Here is a 19,855-nt window from a genome sequence, read left to right on the forward strand (position 1 = left end):
GAGAGATTCTGAGAGTGGTAGCCTATAAACGTAACTTTTGCAAGCTCTGTCAATGCAGAGTATAAAACGTGGTGTTTATTCAGTTCAACACACTGTATCTAAGAATGCATCATCTTTGCACAGAGAGAATAGAAATGATTATTATGTGTCACATTTTTCATAGTGAGCTTCACACAGCGTTTCATAAAAATAAAGAAGATAGGCAAGATTAGGTTATGCCAGTACCGTTCCCATCCTAGTTTCCTACACCTGGCTAGTGCCCATATTGGAAAGGTATGATGAGAGTTGCGGTCTAGCACATCTGCATGGCATAAGCATGGTGAAGGCCACCATAGTCACAGAACAAAAAGGAAAGGATGGCCTTTCCTTGGCTAGATAAAGGGTTTTTAAAATCATATTTTCTTTTAAATCAAGTATGTTCATTAAAAGTAAAACAGGAGTGAAAGAAAGCTCACTACAGCTATCAACATGCTCTTCTCGAATTAAAAAACTTCACTTCAGAACAATGTCCCACTCACCAAAACACAATGAAGATTTTTTCAGGCGTGGTTGTTGAAGGGTCCGCAAAGGATTTGAATGCCATTATGAATCTGTGAGAAGACAAAAGAACTGTTTTTAGTAATAAAAAAATAGTAAAATAAAAGTTCTCATTTCTATAACCTGTGACCAAAATAATTCTTTTCAGCTACATCTACCTAATGAAGAGGAAACATTGTTAATTTGGATCACCAACATTTCTTTCTGGTTTCTAAACTCCACATCTTGCATTTGCTTAAATTTCTTCTCAACTAGCCCACATCTAGCTGTTACATCTACAGTTAACAGTAATAACTTCCCTTTTGTGAATATAAAGTAAGGTACAGTAACATAGAGCCAGCTGGCATAGTGATTTGAGTGTTGGACTACAACTTTGGAGACCAGGGTTCAATTCCCCAACGCGGCCATGAAACCCACTGGGTGACCAGGGGCAAGTCGCACTCTCTCAGCCACAGGGAAAGGCTAGGGCAAACCTCCTCTGAACAAATCTTGCCAAGGAAACACCATGATAGGGTCACCATAAGTTGGAAATGACTTGAAGGCACACCACACACATACAATAATATGGCCCCCAGGACTTTGGAAAGCCTGAACCATGGAGGGGAAATTCTTTAACTCTGGCTGCTCTAAGAGTACAAAGAGGGGGAAATGGGGAGATTCTGGAGTTTTGTTAGGGACATTTGGGGTAAGGCTTTGATTCCTCTAGATCAATAGAGGGCAAATTGTCAGCCATGGCCCTCATGAGCCCCTTTGAAAGGGCAGCCCTAGAAATCCACAAAACCACCCCCCCTCCATTTTAAGAAGAAATAATGGTAATTTTTGGGCTCCTCTTGCCTGAAAAGTGTCCCAAAACCATTCAAAAATGTGTCCATTTGCTTCCCCTAATGCCCCAGAGCACACAAAACCTCCCCTCAAATAACCCCAAAAGAAATAAATGGCCCCAAATCAGTCAAATTGGTGCATGGAAGTGATGCGTTAGGTGCACTGAAACTTAACAGTGTGGCCCACAAGGGGTATGAAGGAAAATGCCAACCCCCCCGCATGCAGCTCTAAATCTAGTCTCCTCATTCCATGGACATGCTCCAACGACTGGTAGAGGGGAGAAAGGGATATGCCAGCCTTGGAATCCCCCATTTCTGAGGGATTCTGTGATAAGAGACTATCCCTCACATCCCGGATTGCTTTCTTTAGATTTAACCGAGTTCTTTTCTTCTTTTTAAAAAGCTCTCTCTCAAAGCAAATTGGAAGGAACAGCGCCTTTTCTTTTCTAAGCAAACTATAAGAATTTCACAGCTATTGTATGCATGTATTTTCAAAATTTATACGATGCCATTTGGTTCTTAAACTTCTCAGGGCATAAGGTTGAAAACATAATAGAGAACATGTGCCATGAAATACAACCACAGCCCGATTTTTCCTGCTATGTGGAACCTTCCATACAAATTAATTTGAGAAGAAGAGGTAAATTTCACTGGAGCAAACAAAAGTGTTTTTGCTTTCTGTGGCACTGTGATGACAGCCACCTCTTGGAGCCATGCAGATCCAAATTACTGGTACCAAAGGAATTTAACTCAGCCCCAACTCAGTCCCATAACTGGGGTTGGCCCTACCCTGCTTTTCATCTCACTCAGTACAGCTGTCTCCAAGTGGCACCAGCTTTCACTGGTTAAAAGCAAGAGTTTTCCCCAGAATCCACGGTATGAGCCTTTTAATTAACAATGATGGATTGAACTTGGAACCTTCTGTGTGCTCTGAGCTCAAGTAACAAACCACATGTGCTGGAAGAATAAAAACCTGACTACAAATAAAATAATACCAAGGATTCACTAGGCCTTAGGCAATTTCATATAAATTGCTGTCCACTTACTTGATGAGTTCTATGGTCTCTGCAAACATGCTGTAGGCTGGCTTTGGTGAGAAGGGATCTGACTCCATTGCAATGCCACTCTCAATGAAAGACAAGGCAGCATCCAAGTACTTGAAGGCCTTCCCAACTTTATCTGTCTGTAAGGGAAAAGAACAATGTTGATCAGTTAAGAAGCATCTAGAAGCTTTGGTTACTTCCTTCCCTGAATAGCCAACCTGAATATGGCATGGGAAATCCTAGAGTCACTATTTTAATCCATTTTGAGCTCTGTTCAAAGACACTTTTCACCTCACTAAATGATCAGTATGCCTGAATTTATGAGATCGCCAAGAAAGGTATCTATAATGTAAAAGAAAGTTTTTCACTTCACCATTTAACAGGGCTGTCCAAAGACACAAATTTTCAACCGCTGAACATATTTACTATGCAATTAGCATGATTATGTCAACACACTTTAAAATGGTGCAATCAGGTTGCTTTCCTACACACTGCTTAAAAGTGAATGGGATTACACAACAGGGCTGGCTTTTAGCTTGCTCACATTTTTTAAACCAGAAGGAAATTAAGGCCCCAGAAGCTCTTAAAAGGCAAGACTCTATTTTCATAAGCAAATAAGCAAAGACTGAGCATAATGCTGTTAACTGCTTGCTGGTACAGCCTTCCATTGCATCCAAAATAAAAAGGAATTATCACATATAGAGAACATTTCCCTTGACAAAAATGGACTTCAATCAGTCCCACATTTATGAATAGCATTGTACTAGTTCAGTCTTTAACAAAATAACAGCTGATTGGCTCAGTTCCAAGAGCATATAACTTTTGTGGTAAACAATGGAATGAATATTATTCAGTTCTCTCTGCATCAAAAAGCCAGATTCCAATATTCTGCCCTGCTATAACACAAACACAAAACAGAAACCAGGAAAGAGCTACAGCCTCATTTACACTTCCGACTCTATGAATCTATGATTCAGGCTACAAGGGGAAGAAACCCTCAAATGTTTCTTAAATGTTTTTTTAAATATCCCTGCAAATTAAAACACAAAGAGGAGATTTTCTAGGACAGTCTATTGCTAACAGTGATAGCTTTCTACATGCATGATATTTTTTCAAAAATTAATTGAGCTTTCGAAAATGAATTTCTACCTACCTGCTATCTGAAATGACAAAGTCTGCTGCATTCTCATAACCTTCCAATTCACTTATTTTAAATATTTATATCACCTTTCACCAAAAGATCTCAAAGCAGTCTATGTACTGATGTTATGCCATGATTAAAACCAACTTTGCTTTACTACTATTTATTAGTACTTATTTTTTGCTGCAATTTTTTTAACTTTTTAAATTTGTATCCCACCTTTCTGGTAGTATTCAAAAGTGGACAGCAGTGAATATCAATTAAAATGATAAAAAATTCAGTGAATAAAGACCAAACTGAAAAGATTCCACTGTGAAAAGTGGAATCATGTTAACTGAAATTAAAATGTTGGTGTTTGAGTTATAGAACACCACCGTGTTTCTGTTTTGCATTTGAAACAACCTTCAAATTATATTACATCGTTCCTCTTTTTTCACAGATGAGAGCTCTGGTTGAGAGAGAATATGATTTGGCCAAGGCATCCAGAAATACTGTTATTTCTATTAACACATAGTAAGCTTGTAGCACTAGTATGATTTCCCCTCAGATGCCCATCTTACCATTTGCTCTCTTCATAGTGCTTGCTTTTCTGAGTTGCCTCATGCTTACTTACTAAAATGTGTTTTAATTAAGGTTATCACTGTACCCTTGATACACTTACTTCTTACTAGAATCATAGACTTGGAAGAGACCCCAAGGGCATCCAGCCTCTGTCAGACCTCCAAAAAAGGAGACTCCACTACTTTCCAAGGGACCTGTCTTCCACTGTTGAACAGGTCTTACTGTCAGGAAGTTCTTCCTAATGTTTAGGTGGAATACCTTTTCCTGCAGTTTGAATCCATTGCTCCGGATCCTGTTCTCTGGAGCAGCAGAAACAAGCTTGCTCCAGTCTGACATCCCTTCAAATATTTAAACAGAGCTATCATATCACCTCTTAACCTCCTCTTCTCCAGGCTAAACATCCCCAGCTCCCTAATTCTCTCCTCATAGGGAATGGATTACAGACCCCTCACCATTTTGGTCGCCCTTCTTTAGACACACTCCAGCTTGTCAACATCCCTTTTGAATTGTGATGCCCAGCACTGGGCACAATAATCCAGGTGAGGCCTGACCACAGCAGAATGGAATGGCATTATCACATTCCTTGATCTTCCCACAATACTTCTATTGATGCAGCCTGGAATTGAGTTTGTCTTTTTAGCTGCTGCATCACACTGTTGACTTCTTGATCCATTTCACATGTAGTCTTGTTAAGTCAGGTATCCCCTATCCTATATTTATGCATTTCATTTTTTGTGCCTACGTACAGTGTGCCCACATCATACGCAGGCGCCTTTTATGCAACTTCCAGCTTCCGCTGGAAGCCCCATGCCATTTAATGAATGGTGTGTGTGCCAGTGGCACACGTGCCGCCATGTGCACGAGCCCCATTATCCTCAATGGAACTCAAGCATAGGCGGAACTTGCCTTACATGGCGGGGTCGTGAACGGATCCCCCACGTAAGGCAAGGGACCACTGTACAGTTAGGAGCACATTATATCTACATGCAAACTTTCTGATAATACCAGGGAGACTTTCTTATTAGACAATTACTATTTTTTGAATCTAGAATCAAGCCAAGGACCTTACCATTGCATCTGCTTTGTGCTTCAACCTTTTGGCCTCCTTTATGTAAAATTCCACTGGATTGAGTCTGAAATAAGGCATGGACATGATTTTTTTTAAAAATCAATGAATAACTTATCAATAGGACTGATGAGTGCAGAGAGAGAGAGACAGAGACAGATATTCAGCTAATGTCCAGTAATGACTTGGGTTCACACATTCCAGAAAATTCACCACTTTTTCTATTCATGTATGAGTGTGTGCGGTGTTTTAAGAAAATGTTTTACGTTCCTCATGATTTCAAGTTAAGTTAAACATGTACAAAGCATTGTGAGCCATGTTCCAAAATATCTTGGTATGTTCTGCTGATATAATAGCCAAAAAACCAGAATAAGAAACAAGGAACAAGTGTGACATACACAGTTTGGAAATAATATACTGTACTTTACTGGTGAGTTTGTATGTATATCATAGCCTTTTGATGCTGAAATGCTGCCACTGTATGTTTCTGTAAGAACTCTACAATAAAGTTGATTTAGTTGCTTGTTCAGGGTGGAATGCTGGGCTAGCAAGCCAGAGTCCACCTGGCAGTGTGTCATTAACTAAACTGCTGAGTTCAGTCAATTCATGAACCTTAAAGGGTTTTTAAAAATCCTCTTCACTCCCCATGGATTTTAAGAGAACTTTTGATTTAGCTTGATTGGTACTGCTAGAAAGGCTATTCAGAAATATAAGGTGCATTTTTGTCAATTGTCACATGATGAATAACCACTAATGCTTAATGATATACAATTAAGAATTTGGAAATGTATGTGAAAAGTAGTGGTTATATTAAAAAGACACAAAGGGACAAGAAGGTTCACAATTAATTCTGGATAACTGATCATCCAACTATAATAAGTGGGATGGTTTGGATAACAGCTTTATGAAGAACCAGAGTGTAAATCATTATAATCAAAAGAATTATTAGGGTAGTGAAGGGCTAGAAAATTAATATTTGCTGCTGTAAAGTGCTTGAAGTTTCACTTATCTAGGAATAAAAATACAATATAAGATGGTCTTGTTGCTGCATGCTTTCAAATCATTTCCAACTTAAGGAACCCTGAGGTGAAGCTATCCCAGAATTTTCTGGGGCTGAGAGTATGTAACTTGCCCAGTGCCACCCAGCAGGTTTTCTTGTCTGAACAGGAATCTCCAACATACACACCACTACACCACACTGGATCTCATATAAGATATGAATATTAAAAAATGATAAACGGAGGTCCATAAATGGTTATGCATTTTGTGTAAGAGTTATTTTCTCCAGATGCAATTAGAATTAATCCTATAATTGTGTGCAAGATTTATGTTTAAATTTCATTGGATGATTTTTTTAAAGCAGTGAAGATATCAGGCCAAATGTATGGGACAAATGGAGCTATATTTTTGTTTAACCCATCTATGCCTGACATACACATGATAAAAACATGAACTGCATCAGAAGGTGTCCTGAACCGTGAGGCTTATCATCCTAAGATATTTTAGTTCAAATGTACAAGTCATTTGAGATGAAAGTGTAAGATGGAGAAGCAAAATGACAGTCATAGGATCTTTGCAAAAACCCTGGATGACAGCACAGGATTTTTAAGGAGAAAGGAAAAAAATGCTTGTTTACAAGGGAAGGAAAAAGAAGGATAAGGAAAAACTCAGATGATGCATCCAAGCCAGAAACTTATTCTTACTTGTGCGGCTTGCTTTGAGGTTTTGTTGGCTTGGAGGTACCATTTGGCAAAGAAGGCACTGGGAAAGGGTTTGGAACATCCTCTGCAGATCCCTGGGAAATCAGATATGAATTGTGTCAGATCACTGTACTCAGAAGGGAAGTCATAGGGAAAAAAATGCTTTCGGAGATAAACACGCATTTTATATATCCTCCTCCCCTTTCCCCCTTCTCTTTTTAAAACAGAGAATGAAGCTTGGTTTCCAATTATGCAGGATATGAGATTTTTCCCCCCTAGATTGGTGAAAATATTAAGCTTCATGTTTTTCTTAAAATGAAAATCCCAAACTAATCATTCTACACAAAAAGAGCTTTATTTTGTTTCCAGTAATGACAGGAAACAGTACTAAACCCAACACTGTCTGCTGTTTATTCCATTCACTGTTGCTCCAAAGAGCTACGTTAAAAATGGCTTTCAATATATAAATTGATACTAGTCTGTGCTGTAAAGACACTCTACTCATTGGCATGTGGGTTTTTTTTAAACAAAATTATAGGGCTGTATCCATTATCAGTCCTACTTTAGTCACCCAGCATAACTAACAAAGACCATTCATTTCAAGTGGTCTAGTCTAGATGGTATGAATATTGGATTTTCAGGCTAATCTTGCAGTAGTGATTTTGCTAGAGCTGGAACTTCCAGACCCAGATTCCATTTGGGTAACCAAAATTAGCCTTAAAATTCCAGAAACAAGTATTTCACAGTTTTGTTATTGCTTCTCCTCGAACCCATAATGGGGAAATTTGTTTTACAGACTTACTTTGTTGCTTTTTGAGCTTTCGGAAGGCTTCCCCTCCAGTCTCCTGTGCTTGGAGGATGACAAATCTTTGTGGCTTTCCTTGCTCTTGGCAGTGCTGAGAATGGGTTCGGAAGGCTGGCTGCAGGCACCGCTTTCACCCTTTGGCCTCTTCTGAGCAGTCTTGGCTGGCTTCTGGACAGGCTGCATGGGAGATGAGAGAGGAAGTGGAGGCAGTGGCATCTCTTTTCTTTGTGTCTCTACAGATGGCTTTGAAATCCTAGAGATGAAGAAGCAAATAATTTTTGTGTTACACAGTGTACTGTAAAGTGTGTGACCTTATTTAAATGCACAACATACTGTTTCCGTTTAGGCTGAAGGTTAAAATGGGCTTGGGGACTTGACAATTTATTAACATACTGGTAATATGCAGAAGTAAAAGCAAACACACACATTCATGGAACAATACACATGTAAGTTTGCCTTTAAGGGAGAAATGAAGCTAAATGATTTGATGCTGTCCAAGCTTATTAAGGGCTTGATTGTTTCTGGAAGCCATAACCATTTGTTTCCTATAGTGGCTAGGATCCAAAGCACTATTTTAAGGGCTCCAATTAATTCAGACTACTGGGTTTTTAAAAATTTTGCTCTGGAAAGCAGGTTCCTTCCCAAAGCACATGCAGCACCTGGGGCTGAATGTATATGGCCAAGGAAGATATTCCAAGAGCTTCTAAACAGCATCTGCTGTGAAAAAGAGAGGAATGGGTGAGAAATGTGTTAGGTCTGCAAATTTATACAAGTTTATCCAATTTGTACATGTTACTGAACACAATTTGCAGTACTTCAGGAGGCATCTGAGGGTAAGAGCAGTCTGAACAAACATATAGCAATAGCAAGTACATTTCTATACCACTTATCAGAGCACTTAAGCACTCTCTAAATGGTTTACAATGTGTAAACCAATTGCCCCCAACAAGCTGGGTACTCATTTTAGTGACCTCAGGCTGAGGCGACCCTGAGCCCCTAGCTGGTATTGAATCCACAACACTGTGGTTTGTGAGTGAGTAGCTTCAGTACAGACACTGCACCACAAGGGCTCCACATATGTCACTAGCAAGGCAAATATGGGCCAAATCTTTTGTAATATGTGTATTTAATGCCCCGTGTTTGGGAATTCTGGAACTGACAGCAGTAGGAAAGAGTCCCAGCAGCCTTCAGGGGTTGAAAAACTCAGAGAGGTTAGAACTAAGACACCATCACAATAGTTTTCTGTGGGTTTTCTAGGCTATGTGGCTGTGTTCTGTAAGAATTTATTCCTGAAATTTTGCCTGCATCTGTAGCTGGCATCTTCACAGAGGGTGGTGGCATGGAAGTGTGTGGGGTATATATATGCTTGTGTGACCCTTGGTTGGTTGGAGTTACATGTACATCTGTATGTTGGTCTGTTGTTGAATGGCAAGGACTAAGGGTGGGAGGAGAAGATGCCAGCTACAGATGCAGACGAAACATCAGGAATAAATTATTCCAGAGCATGGGCACATAGCCCAGAAAACCCACAGAAAACTATGGTCACGAGCCATGAAAGCCTTCGACTTCACCTTCACAAGAGCTTTGTTCTACATTTTCTTCTACTGGATCACTCGCTAATGAAAACATACATTTTAAAAAACAGAAGGCCAAAGCACAAGAACACATGTTGCACCAAGCTGTTTTTTGTTGTTGTTGCTGCTGTTTATAAATGTTTTCCCCAGTAGCTTTGCACTTACTTGGTTTTACTGGAGTCTTTATGACCTGATGATGAGGATGATTTGGTTTCTTTATCCAGCTTGGCTTTTTTCTGATCATTTCTCAAAGCATCTTCCTGTTGATAAAAAGGCAAAACACGGACCTTGGTATTCATGACTGAAGTTCCAATCCAACTCAATCAACACACAGCAGGAGAATGACTGATTTGCATCTGTGGTTCTTTATGTCACTTGGAAGACACATACAGGAAAGATGCTACTGTCCCACAGATAGACTAATCTGTTGTTTATAGTTTGTTGTTGCTAATTGCCATTAAGCTGGCCTCTACTTATGGTGAGCCTCTGAATGAGAGGCCTCCAAGCCACCGTTATCAACACTCCTGCCTAGGTTTTATAAACTCAGGACTTTGGCATCCTTCATTAAGTCTATTCACCTGTAATGCAGTTTACAGTAGATATGAGAAAATGGAAGCCTGAGGATAAAATATGCCCCAAGAGCTTTCCGCCTGGCCTACAGCACTATGCTTTTGAAAGCCATTGCTTTTTTATATGCTTCTACCAATCACTGCCATGCAGATGCCCACAGTAATTTTTTTTTCAGGGCAAGTACAGGTTGAGTCTCCCTTATCCAAAATGCCTGAAATCATAAGTGAGTTGGATTTCATTTTTCTTTAATTTTAGAATATTTGCATATCCATAATGAGATTATTTTAGAGATGGGACCAAATTCTAAACAGGACAGTCATTTATGTTTCATATACACATAGCCTGGAGGTAATTATAATCAATTTTGTGCATGGAACAAAGTTTATGTAAACTGAATAATGAGAAGACAAAGCTGTCACTACCTCAGCCACCCATGTGAACAATTTTGGATTTTATAGTATTTTGCAATTCTGGATACAGGAGACTCAATCTGTATTGCAAGGAATTGTTCATACAAAATTTTCATTTCGTATAGTTTCTTCATTCCTTTTGGAGAACTCATATGAAACAAAGCTTATAGCTTCTCTGAAGATGCCAGCCACAGATGCTGGCAAAACGTCAGAAAGAAACTCTGCTAAAACATGGCCACATAGCTCGAAAAACCCACAAAAAACTTATAGCCTCCACTTACAGTGAAGTCTGGGAGCCCCAAATAACCAGTGAACTTCAGAGTAGTGAAGTTCATTCCACGACAGGCACTGCTGAACCAGAAACTGGGGGAAAAGATTTGCAAATCTTTCCCCAAATTCTCTGTTAACAGTGCTTCTTCCCTAGCTTCTTCGCAATGCTTAATGTCTGCCATAAAATAACACTTGCATGTATCTGCCCTGAAGCTAGTCTAAAATGATGGGGTAATCTGGAGTTCTAGGATTATAAGAGAGCAATGTCCCACTCTTCATTATTTTTGTGAATTTTGTGAATGTTTTATCATGTCTGAAGCATGCAAAGCTGTCCTTCTTCCATCCAGGCCAGTGTTCTATGCCAACTAGCAATAATTACCCCAAGATAGACAGACAGACAGACAGACAGACAGACACACACACACACTCCTTTTTAACACACACACACACACACACACACACACACACACAAGGATTGAATCTGGGACCATAAATTCATGTCCCATGCACTCTGTTGTCTTTAAACCCAATACTCAACTCTTTTTAGTTTCTCTTACCTGCCCTTTCTGCATCTTGCTAGACAGACCAACCAGTGGAGTATACAATACACTTCACATCAGTAGTGGAGCATCATAAATCATTTAAAACTTTCCACAGTGTCCTGGAACATCTGTGGGAAGCAGTAGCTGAAAGGCCCAGCTGAAGGACACAAACACATGGCAAAGCTAGTGGGCTTTGCCAGGATGTTGGGGCCTTGGCAGGCGCCCCAAAATATATGGTTTGATTTTCAGCCCCCCGCTTTCCCCCCCCCCTTTCTTTCTTGGAAAATCCCTAACATGGTATTTCCCATTTTCCTCCACCACTGCATATTAGATTGATAGTTTGATTGAGCTATCTAAAATTTCATAGCTCGTACGAGCCCTGTGTGTTCAGTTGAGGTTATAAAGGCTGAGCTATGCTGAACACATTCCTAGGAAGCACTGAAACCCAAAGTAAAAGGAACACATTCCTAGGAAGAACTGAAAGCCAAACTAAAAGGCATTCTCTGAAGATGCCAGCCAGATGCCAGCGAAATGTCAGGAATAAACTGTTCTAGAACATGGCCACATAGACTGAAAACCCACAAAAAACTATAAAAGGAATACATTTTGTGATTTCTGTTTTGATTTCTATTCTATAAATAAATTAATGAATGGAAGCATATGAAATATTGTAGATGAAAGATCACCTTTCTCCTTTTGAGACACTTGCTTGGCATATCCACACTCCTCTTGTCTGCATCCTGCTTGTTCATACTGTGGCTGTCTCTGCCTTCAGGCCTTTTGGGGCAGGCCATCTTCCCAGGTGGCTGTGGGATCCGTGAGAGAAGAGCAAGTTCAATTTTAACCACAAGTGCAGAAGGGACTGGGCAATCCCTTAAGGGTGAAAGTAACTTCTTATCCCTGACAGGCAAGAGAAACTTGTCTCTGTGAATGTCCTCTCTTACCACAACAGACCCTTTAGTGCTGCTGCTACTTCTGCTGCTGACAGGAACCCTGGGGCTTTCATTTAGGGGGCTGAGAGGCAATTGTTCCAAGGCACTGCCAACCACATTGTCCTTTGCAGTGTTGCGATCTGAAAATGATTGAACAGTGGTCGGGTTCAAATTCTTGTGCTTCTTCTTTTCCAAAGGCTGCTGTGCAGTAGGTCTGAGCTCTTTCTTCTCACCAGACTTGAGCTTCCCTTTTGTTTTCACCTTGGGTTTGTCTTTGGAAGACTGGTCCTTGGCCCCATATGGGCCAGGGGGCTCACTTTCTATTGTCAAACCTCTCTTTGGCTCCTCCGGTACCGTAGCTTTGATGGACTTCCGAGGCTGCTTGCTCCCCACAGTCTGGTGAAAGGGCTCCTCTGTGTGCACAGGAGGCTTCTGGTAGCTCCGCTTGGTAGGGAGGTGTACCTCTGGGCCAGGAATAGGAGCTTTGCTGCCGGTTTTGGAGTGACTGTCTGCTGGTGGGGGACATTCCCTTTTGCTGCTGTTGCAACTCCCAGAGCTGAAAGTTTTCTCTTGCCCTTTGCCCTCCTGGAGACTTCCCCTGCTATGGTCATCTTCAAGCACACTCTCATTGGGTCTCAGCCAGTTTTTCAGCTGCCATCTGGTAGATGCTTGTGGATCAGGCTGTGGAAGAGAAAGGAAAACCTATTACTGTCAGCCCCCCTTATCTGCTGATTTTGTTACCCATGGATTCAAGCATCCACGACTTGAAAATACTTTAAAATATACAAATTCCCATAGGCAAACCTCGATTTTGCTCTTTTATATAAGGAACTCCATTTTACTATGCCATTATATTTAATGGGACTTGAGCATCCACGGATTCTGGTAATAATAATAAATAAAATAAAAAAAAATATTTCTATCCTGCTTTTTGCCAGGGAATCAAAGTGGCGTACAACAGGTTAAATTACATCCATATATACATAATACCCCCCTTAAAACAATACCCATGGAGAGCCCTGAAACCAAACTCCAGCGGATACCAAGGGCCCACTGTATATGCCAAAAGGAGAGTTCAGTTTTAACAAAATCTGCTATCCCCATTCCTCTAGGGCTCTGGTCTGTATTTTATGTTGAGCAAGCCCCAAAGGACCAATAATGGCAACTCCCACAGAAATCTTCCCGTGTGATCCAAGGCTCAGGCAGAAAGCTTCACCCCTCCAGTTCCTCTGTCATCTGCTATCCGGAAGTCTCTTGTTCCCCCAAATGACAACTACTGTGCCCTTTCTTCTTTGCTGCACCGTATGAAGCTCTTTTACAACCTTCCAATTATGCTTGCTCTGATGTCCTGCTGTAACTCAGTTTGTAGGCAACCCTAAACTGAACAATTATATACTCTTATTCTTGGATTATCTTCCGTCTGCTTCTCTACTCCTTCCCCACAGGCTCCCTTGTGTTCAGTTTTAGGAGGTATGCTGCTTACAGATGGGGCCTGCCTCATGCACTCTGAAAAGCACCATACACTTTCAGTAGTACAGTGGAACCTCGCCATAGGCGGGCGCGCCATACGCGGCCTTGAGCATATGCGCTCAAGCCGCTGGGCACGCACAGGGCAGAAGGGGCGGTGCGTCCCATTCAGTTGAATGGGCACACACGCGCGTGCCCGTTGCGCCGCTGTGCACGAGCCCCATTGTTTACAATGGGGCTCGAGCATAGGCGGAAATCGCCATACGCGGCGGGATCCAGAACGGATCCCCCGCGTATGGCGAGGTTCCACTGTACTATATAATATACTTTTATAAGAATGTTTTAAGCCCCTCCACGTCTGTTAAAACAGATCTTCTAGGCAGAGACTTCTCCTTCTGAATGTGAAAAACATATCATCTCACCCTACCTCCAGTCTTAAGGAATAAATGGCCTAGCAAGAGATCCTTTACATTTTTAACATAGCATAAAGATGCACTAATGTAGTTGTGCTGGATTCCACAGCTGAGCAAACAACTGTGCAATAAGAGTCACAGCTTCAGCTTGCCTGTTGTTCAACCGCTGATTCGCTTCCCACCCACCAAAGTCAAAAGACAATTGAGAAAGTGATGCATGTGCTTCCAAAATGACTGGCTTCACTGAGGAATACACTTATGCAACCTCAGAGAAAGTGCAATCACTTGCACAACTGTTTTTATGGTAATGTGGTGCCTGCAACAGGATTATGGCTCCATGGCACTACCACATGAACATGCAGAAGCAAACCAATGTCTTGATCTGAGGAAGGAATATATGCATTCGATAAAAAGATGACTTTGAGAGGAACTTCTTGCTGTTTACAACATGATAGCAGAGGAAAGAAGAAAGCTGAAGAATCTGAACCTCTCTGATTGTACAGAAAAAGACACCTGAATTATATTGAGGCAGGGCAGGGGAGTGCTTCTGATCTGGAGTTTACAGGTATAAGTTAACAAAGTAAATGTGTTTCTGGGTATTACTTTTTTAACAGAAAATTTGGAACTGGAAGCAGAAATAACATAGGAAAAATAGGGGAAGGTTCCTACACCACAAACCAGAAAATCAATTCAACATGTTCCAGCAAACATTTCTTCAAAACTAACAATCACCTTGTGTAAGCAGACAAAAAGATTTTGAATCTTCTGGAGACCACATGCACCCTTCTTCCAAAATGCATCCAGTGATGATATTTTCTCTTACCAACCTCCACTTTTCTTATTGTTTCCATTTTGGTAGCCAAACTTTCACAGGTTGAGTCTACTTTATCCAAAATGTTTAGGACCAAAACTGGTTTGGATTTTAGGGTTTTGTGTATTTTGGAATATTTGCATATAGATGAGATATCTTAGAGATGGAACATAAGTCTAAACATGAAATTCATTTATGTTTTGTATACACCTTATATACAAAGCCTGAAGGTAATTTTATACATAACATTTTCAATAATTTTGTGCTTGAAGTAAAGTTTGTGTACACTGAACCATCAGAAAACAAAGGTATCACTAACTATGCCAGCCATGACAAAAGTTTTGGTTTTTGGAGTATTTTGAACAAGTTTTCAGATCTCCAGGTCAAAACAGCAGATTGGATTATTTTATATACTCTCTTAAACAACAATAAGGAATACAAAACAAACATGTCAGGAAGAGGATTATGCTGGAAGACTTGCCCTGGCATGACCGTTTTCAATATGCAGAGATTATACTGCATGGGCAAGATTTCAGACATATGAGCTCTAACCACGAGTGATTCAGCCCAGATAAATTTCTAGTGCCTCAAACCCCCCTGGATTTATATTATGTGGATGCAATCAAGTATGTGCTCTGAAGGTTATTTTGCATTGCTTATAATTTGAAGTATAATCAAGATGCTCTAGGGGTGATTAATTAAAAGCATTTCAAAAAAAGATTTTCAATATTTCACGGTTCCTTTCTCAACATACCACATACTAACACTGTAATGAATGACGTAGAGAACATTTTTGTTCCTGAAGCAATCTCAAATATGCCTGCTGTTGATTATGAAACACTGGAGCCTTTTTTCCCTATTTTGCCTTCTCAAGTAGGTCAGGAGAGTCCTCCAAAACCTAAGAAGCCATGCCAAATGAAACCAGAGGGAGTCCAGCTATGTCCCAGAAAAAAAAAACAAGTAGAAGAAACAGAAGGGAACGGCCCTTCCTGTATGCTGAATGCTCCACACACATATTCCTCCTAAAGCTCTACATCTTCTCCAAAATTAAAAGCTGCATTGCCCAATGTGTTTGTGTATACATTCCTTCATGTCAACTTCAAATCACCTGTCAACTTATAGCAACCTCATTAATTTCACAGGGTTTTCTTAGGCAAGGAGTACTTCTGGGCTCCTTCCTCTGAAGTATAGCCTACAGCACTTGGTACAACACCTAATACTGCCTACAGTCCCCTATTCAAGTACTAACCAGGTCTGTCTCTACTTAACTTCCAAAGTCAGGCAGGATCTGTTGCCTTTGGAATATTTAAGCTGTCTTTTACATACAGTATTGATAGAGAGGGCATCAAAAGCTCTATATCCATATATCAAAACAGAATTTAGCTGGAGACAAGACCTTGAACCAAATATCTAACCCAGGCTACTGGCACATTGCAGAATTAATGCAGTTTAACACTGCTATAAATGTCATGGCTGCATCATATGGAATCCTGGGATGCGTAGTTTGTTGTGGCACCAAAGCACTCTGAGACAGAAGGCTAAATATCTCACAAAACTACAATCCCCAGAATTCCATGCCACTGAGCCAAAGCAGATAAAGTGGGACCAAACTGTATTAATTCTGCAGTGTAGATGCCCCTACAGATTCCAATTTTATAGACATTCAGATTTCTATCTTTGGCTTGTGTCCAAAAACTGATGGACATTACTGGGCACTAAACAAAGGATGCCTCAGAATTTTCCACAGTTTACAGTTCATGAGCAGCAGCTCATCATGTGCACAAAAGAGTAGGGTTTTTTGTAAGTCTCTAATGATACTGAGAAAAATGGAACATTCTATACAGTGTGCTCTAACCAACTCAGTACATAAAATCACAATTGATACACCGAAAATAGAGTAGGCTTATCCAGCTCAGGAATATTCTGAGCCTCCTCCCCAAATGCAAAACCTTAAAAAAAATCCAAATATAAAACAAAGAAGATATGCATCTTCGTTACAATTCAGTTAACAAAGCATCTTTTTAAAATGCCTGACAGCACCCTCTTCTCCTCATCCTCTGTCTAGTTTTAGAACATCAGCACTAGGAAGATGGTGAAGAAAGGTTGCAGGAACATAGACTTTTCATGCCGTGTTGCAGCAATTTATCTGCAACAAGTAATGCAATAATGTTTGAGCTGGAAAAGAACAGGATTCTGTCCAGCATGTAAGGTAAACAAAAAGTGCCTCCAGACTCCCTTGCTGAGGACTTTTGAACAGTAAAACAGAAGAAAAAACCATGGAGGAGCTAACCCTCCCTCACCAGCTGTCCCCAATGAGTTTTTAAAAAGTATGGATCTATAGGTTTGGCCACCAAAATGGAAATTGTAAGAAACATGAAGACTAGTAGATGAAAAAGTCATAGCTGGTATATTTTGAAAGACGGCTTCAAGTTGCTTCTAAAAAGTTCAGATGTTTTTGTTTACTTACACAAGGCTTACCTTATTTGGTTGTTTCATTTCATATACACACATTGTTAGGGATGTTCTTTTTTGTGGGGAGGGGGGAGTTAGAGCTGCTCTTCTATTTTGTGGTGTATGAACCCTTCCCTATTCTTTCCATGTCATTTCAGCTTCCTGTCCCAAATTTTCTGTTAAAGAAGTCATGTCCAGGAGCACATCTACTTCTTTTTCTGAGATATACCTGCACAGAGTGGTACAGAAAATCCTACAGGGACTATTTTCAACAAAGAAACAAATTCTTTTCATCACCTTCCAGTATTTCGCACAGTATATGAAAAGGAACTCAATAACTGACCATTACCAGGGCATTTCCTCCAGAAATTATATTACCTTTATTAAAAATAAATTTGAACATATGACATTATATGGCTATGATTCTGAAATTCCCCCACCCCAAAAGGCCTGATGGAACTGGCTAAGAGCATTTTTCGTGAGGTGGCTGTAACCACATGTGCCAAGCATATTATTTGCACAGCGGGACAGCGTCAAAAGTCACAGTGCGTGACATTAGAGTACAGCAAAGGACCTGATAACATAGAAGAACAGAGTGACAATATCCCCTTGAAAGAATGGTTATCTAATTGACTGAAAAAGCTAAAGAGGAGATCTGTATTGGCAATGCATTTTGAACAATCCACACACTTAGAACTCAGACGCTGTACCTCAGGTGTGGAGGCTCTTGTTGGAGGATCATTTGCTTCACTGTCACTAGAGCTGCTCTCACTCTCAGAGTCAGAGGAACTGTCTGAATCGCTTGTGCTCCCCGACTCTGGACTGCTGGAATGTGCCAATGCCACACTTTCAGGCTGCGATGGTGGGACACTGCAAGCCAATACCATGAGATAAAATTAGAAACAGGCAAGGATCATCTTTCTGCACTCCCCCACTCCACCTGACACAGCACTGCTAAGAAAAACTATTCAGCCAGCATAATTTAAAATGGCCTGCCATTGTTCATTGGAAAACAAAACACAATGCCCTTCTACCAAAAAATACTAATTCTAGGGTGAGGGGGGAAAGTGGGGGAGAGAAATTGGGGGGAGGGGTTAATACTCAACAACAGATAGGAAGTACTTCCAGAAAGATTTCCAGGTCAGCAAACCAAGAAAATATGTACTTATTTGCACTTTCGACCTTTCTCCCTCTCTGGACATATTGCAGCAGGATAATGCAAGCAAAATTACAAGTGAAAGTTCTCCATCTCTACCACATTACTTTCCTTCAAAAAAATAAGCCTATGAGCCTTTCCAAGCTTAACCAAGTCCCACTTCTGATCTAGTTATTGCATCCTCAACAAAGTTTATGGAATTATTTCTCTTGTTGCAGGTATCGGTCATCTATGCAAAAGTTTCCTTAGGCCAGATACAGATGGGCAGAAAGGAGCACCAAGGCACCGCCCCCTTCTGCCCCACATGGAGGCTGCAGCAACCAAAAGCTCCAATGACACCATTTGCGCCCCCGCATGCAACGATGACATCCATGTAGTGCCATATAATTTGGAGGCAGCGCCGCATGTATGTCATTATGATGGCCCCCGTGTGAATGGGGGTGAGCCATCATGGCACCAGGGGTGCGCAATAGAGCACGGGAGCATGCAGATGCTTCACATTCCCAAGCCCTAAAATTGGCCCCATGACGGCACTTTTTGCCCGTCTGTATTGGGCCTTAAATTTATGTAATCTACAGCAATCTGTTTTTTCCCAAAGCAAGTTTATTAGATGCTGTTTAAAACAGCACACAATAGCAGTTATATCCCATATAAGGATTTCTGGTAAGCAGCAGGACAGTATGTATTTCTCTTTGCAATTATAGAACTTAGAAGTTAAACATTTGCTTTCACTGCACTTTGCAGGGTTCTTTTTTAATTGGAGTTTTCCTTGACTGAATTCAGATAAGCACACAGAGGATTATTGTCTTAATCTGTTCCCTCTCTCCTCCCCTGTTCTTCTAGCTGTCCCTCCCTCATGTTTATGCTTTAGTGTTTGAAACTTCACAACTGGGCAGGTTAAATTAAGTGGTATTTCTCCAATCTTTAATTCACAGTATTTAGTTTAAACATGACTAAAACTTCTGCACCTTTATTAAAGTAAATGAAATCAGTCAGTGGATTGCACTAAAAGGGTGGGGGGGAGGAGGACTGAGACATGCTGTTTAGGTGCCCATAGTTCAACACAACAAAATCTGAGGCTGAATTCCTTGGGAGTCTCTGGCCTGTTACAGACTGCCAAAATAAAGCTGCTTTGGGTCTCTTTGGAGGTATGCTATTTAAATCATGCATGCATCCTAAGAATCCGGAAGCTGCACCAAAACTGCCCTCCAGTGCTTAGGAATGGAGTGTGGCTTTGGCGCAACCTCCAGACTTGTAGGACCCATGCATCATTTAAATAGCATGCCTCCAAAGAGACCCGAAGCAGCTTTATTTTGGCAGTCTGTAACAGGCCTCTGTTTCATATTTTGCCAACTACACTGGCTGGTAATTATTTCTTTGCTCCATCCAAAAGTTGTGGGTTTTTTTAACTCTTTAGGCCTAAATGGCCTCAAGCAATGTTACCTAAAGGAACTTCTCCTCCTAACCTGATCACTCAGATCATTAGCTGAGCTTCTCTCTTGGGTAGGAGCTAAAGCAGGTGGCCAAAAGAGAGAGAAGACCTTTTCAGTGCAAGCATCCTGTCTGTGAAATGTTCGCCCAGAGA

The 19,855-nt window shown here is 40.8% G+C and overlaps 1 protein-coding gene across 3 annotated transcripts in view; it reads right to left on the bottom strand.

Annotated features, from left to right (window-relative positions):
- The window catches only part of AFF1 (ALF transcription elongation factor 1), a 146,051-nt gene that overhangs the window by 10,500 nt on the left and 115,696 nt on the right, over positions 1-19,855 (bottom strand). For 2 of the 3 annotated variants that reach the window (XM_089526153.1, XM_089526152.1), the window contains exons 10-17: positions 17,825-17,984; positions 11,727-12,653; positions 9,414-9,508; positions 7,672-7,927; positions 6,873-6,964; positions 5,173-5,236; positions 2,405-2,541; positions 519-590 (exon numbers count right to left, since the gene is read on the bottom strand). In XM_089526153.1, coding sequence (XP_089382279.1) covers positions 519-590; positions 2,405-2,541; positions 5,173-5,236; positions 6,873-6,964; positions 7,672-7,927; positions 9,414-9,508; positions 11,727-12,653; positions 17,825-17,984 — 1,803 coding nt within the window. The remainder of the gene's footprint in view (positions 1-518; positions 591-2,404; positions 2,542-5,172; positions 5,237-6,872; positions 6,965-7,671; positions 7,928-9,413; positions 9,509-11,726; positions 12,654-17,824; positions 17,985-19,855) is intronic. The other variant, XM_089526155.1, reaches the window with a different exon arrangement.

Source organism: Sceloporus occidentalis, unplaced genomic scaffold, assembly GCF_023333645.1.
Source record: "Sceloporus occidentalis isolate IW3139 unplaced genomic scaffold, rSceOcc1.0.p SCAF_5, whole genome shotgun sequence".
NCBI classification, from domain to species: Eukaryota; Metazoa; Chordata; class Lepidosauria; order Squamata; family Phrynosomatidae; genus Sceloporus; species Sceloporus occidentalis.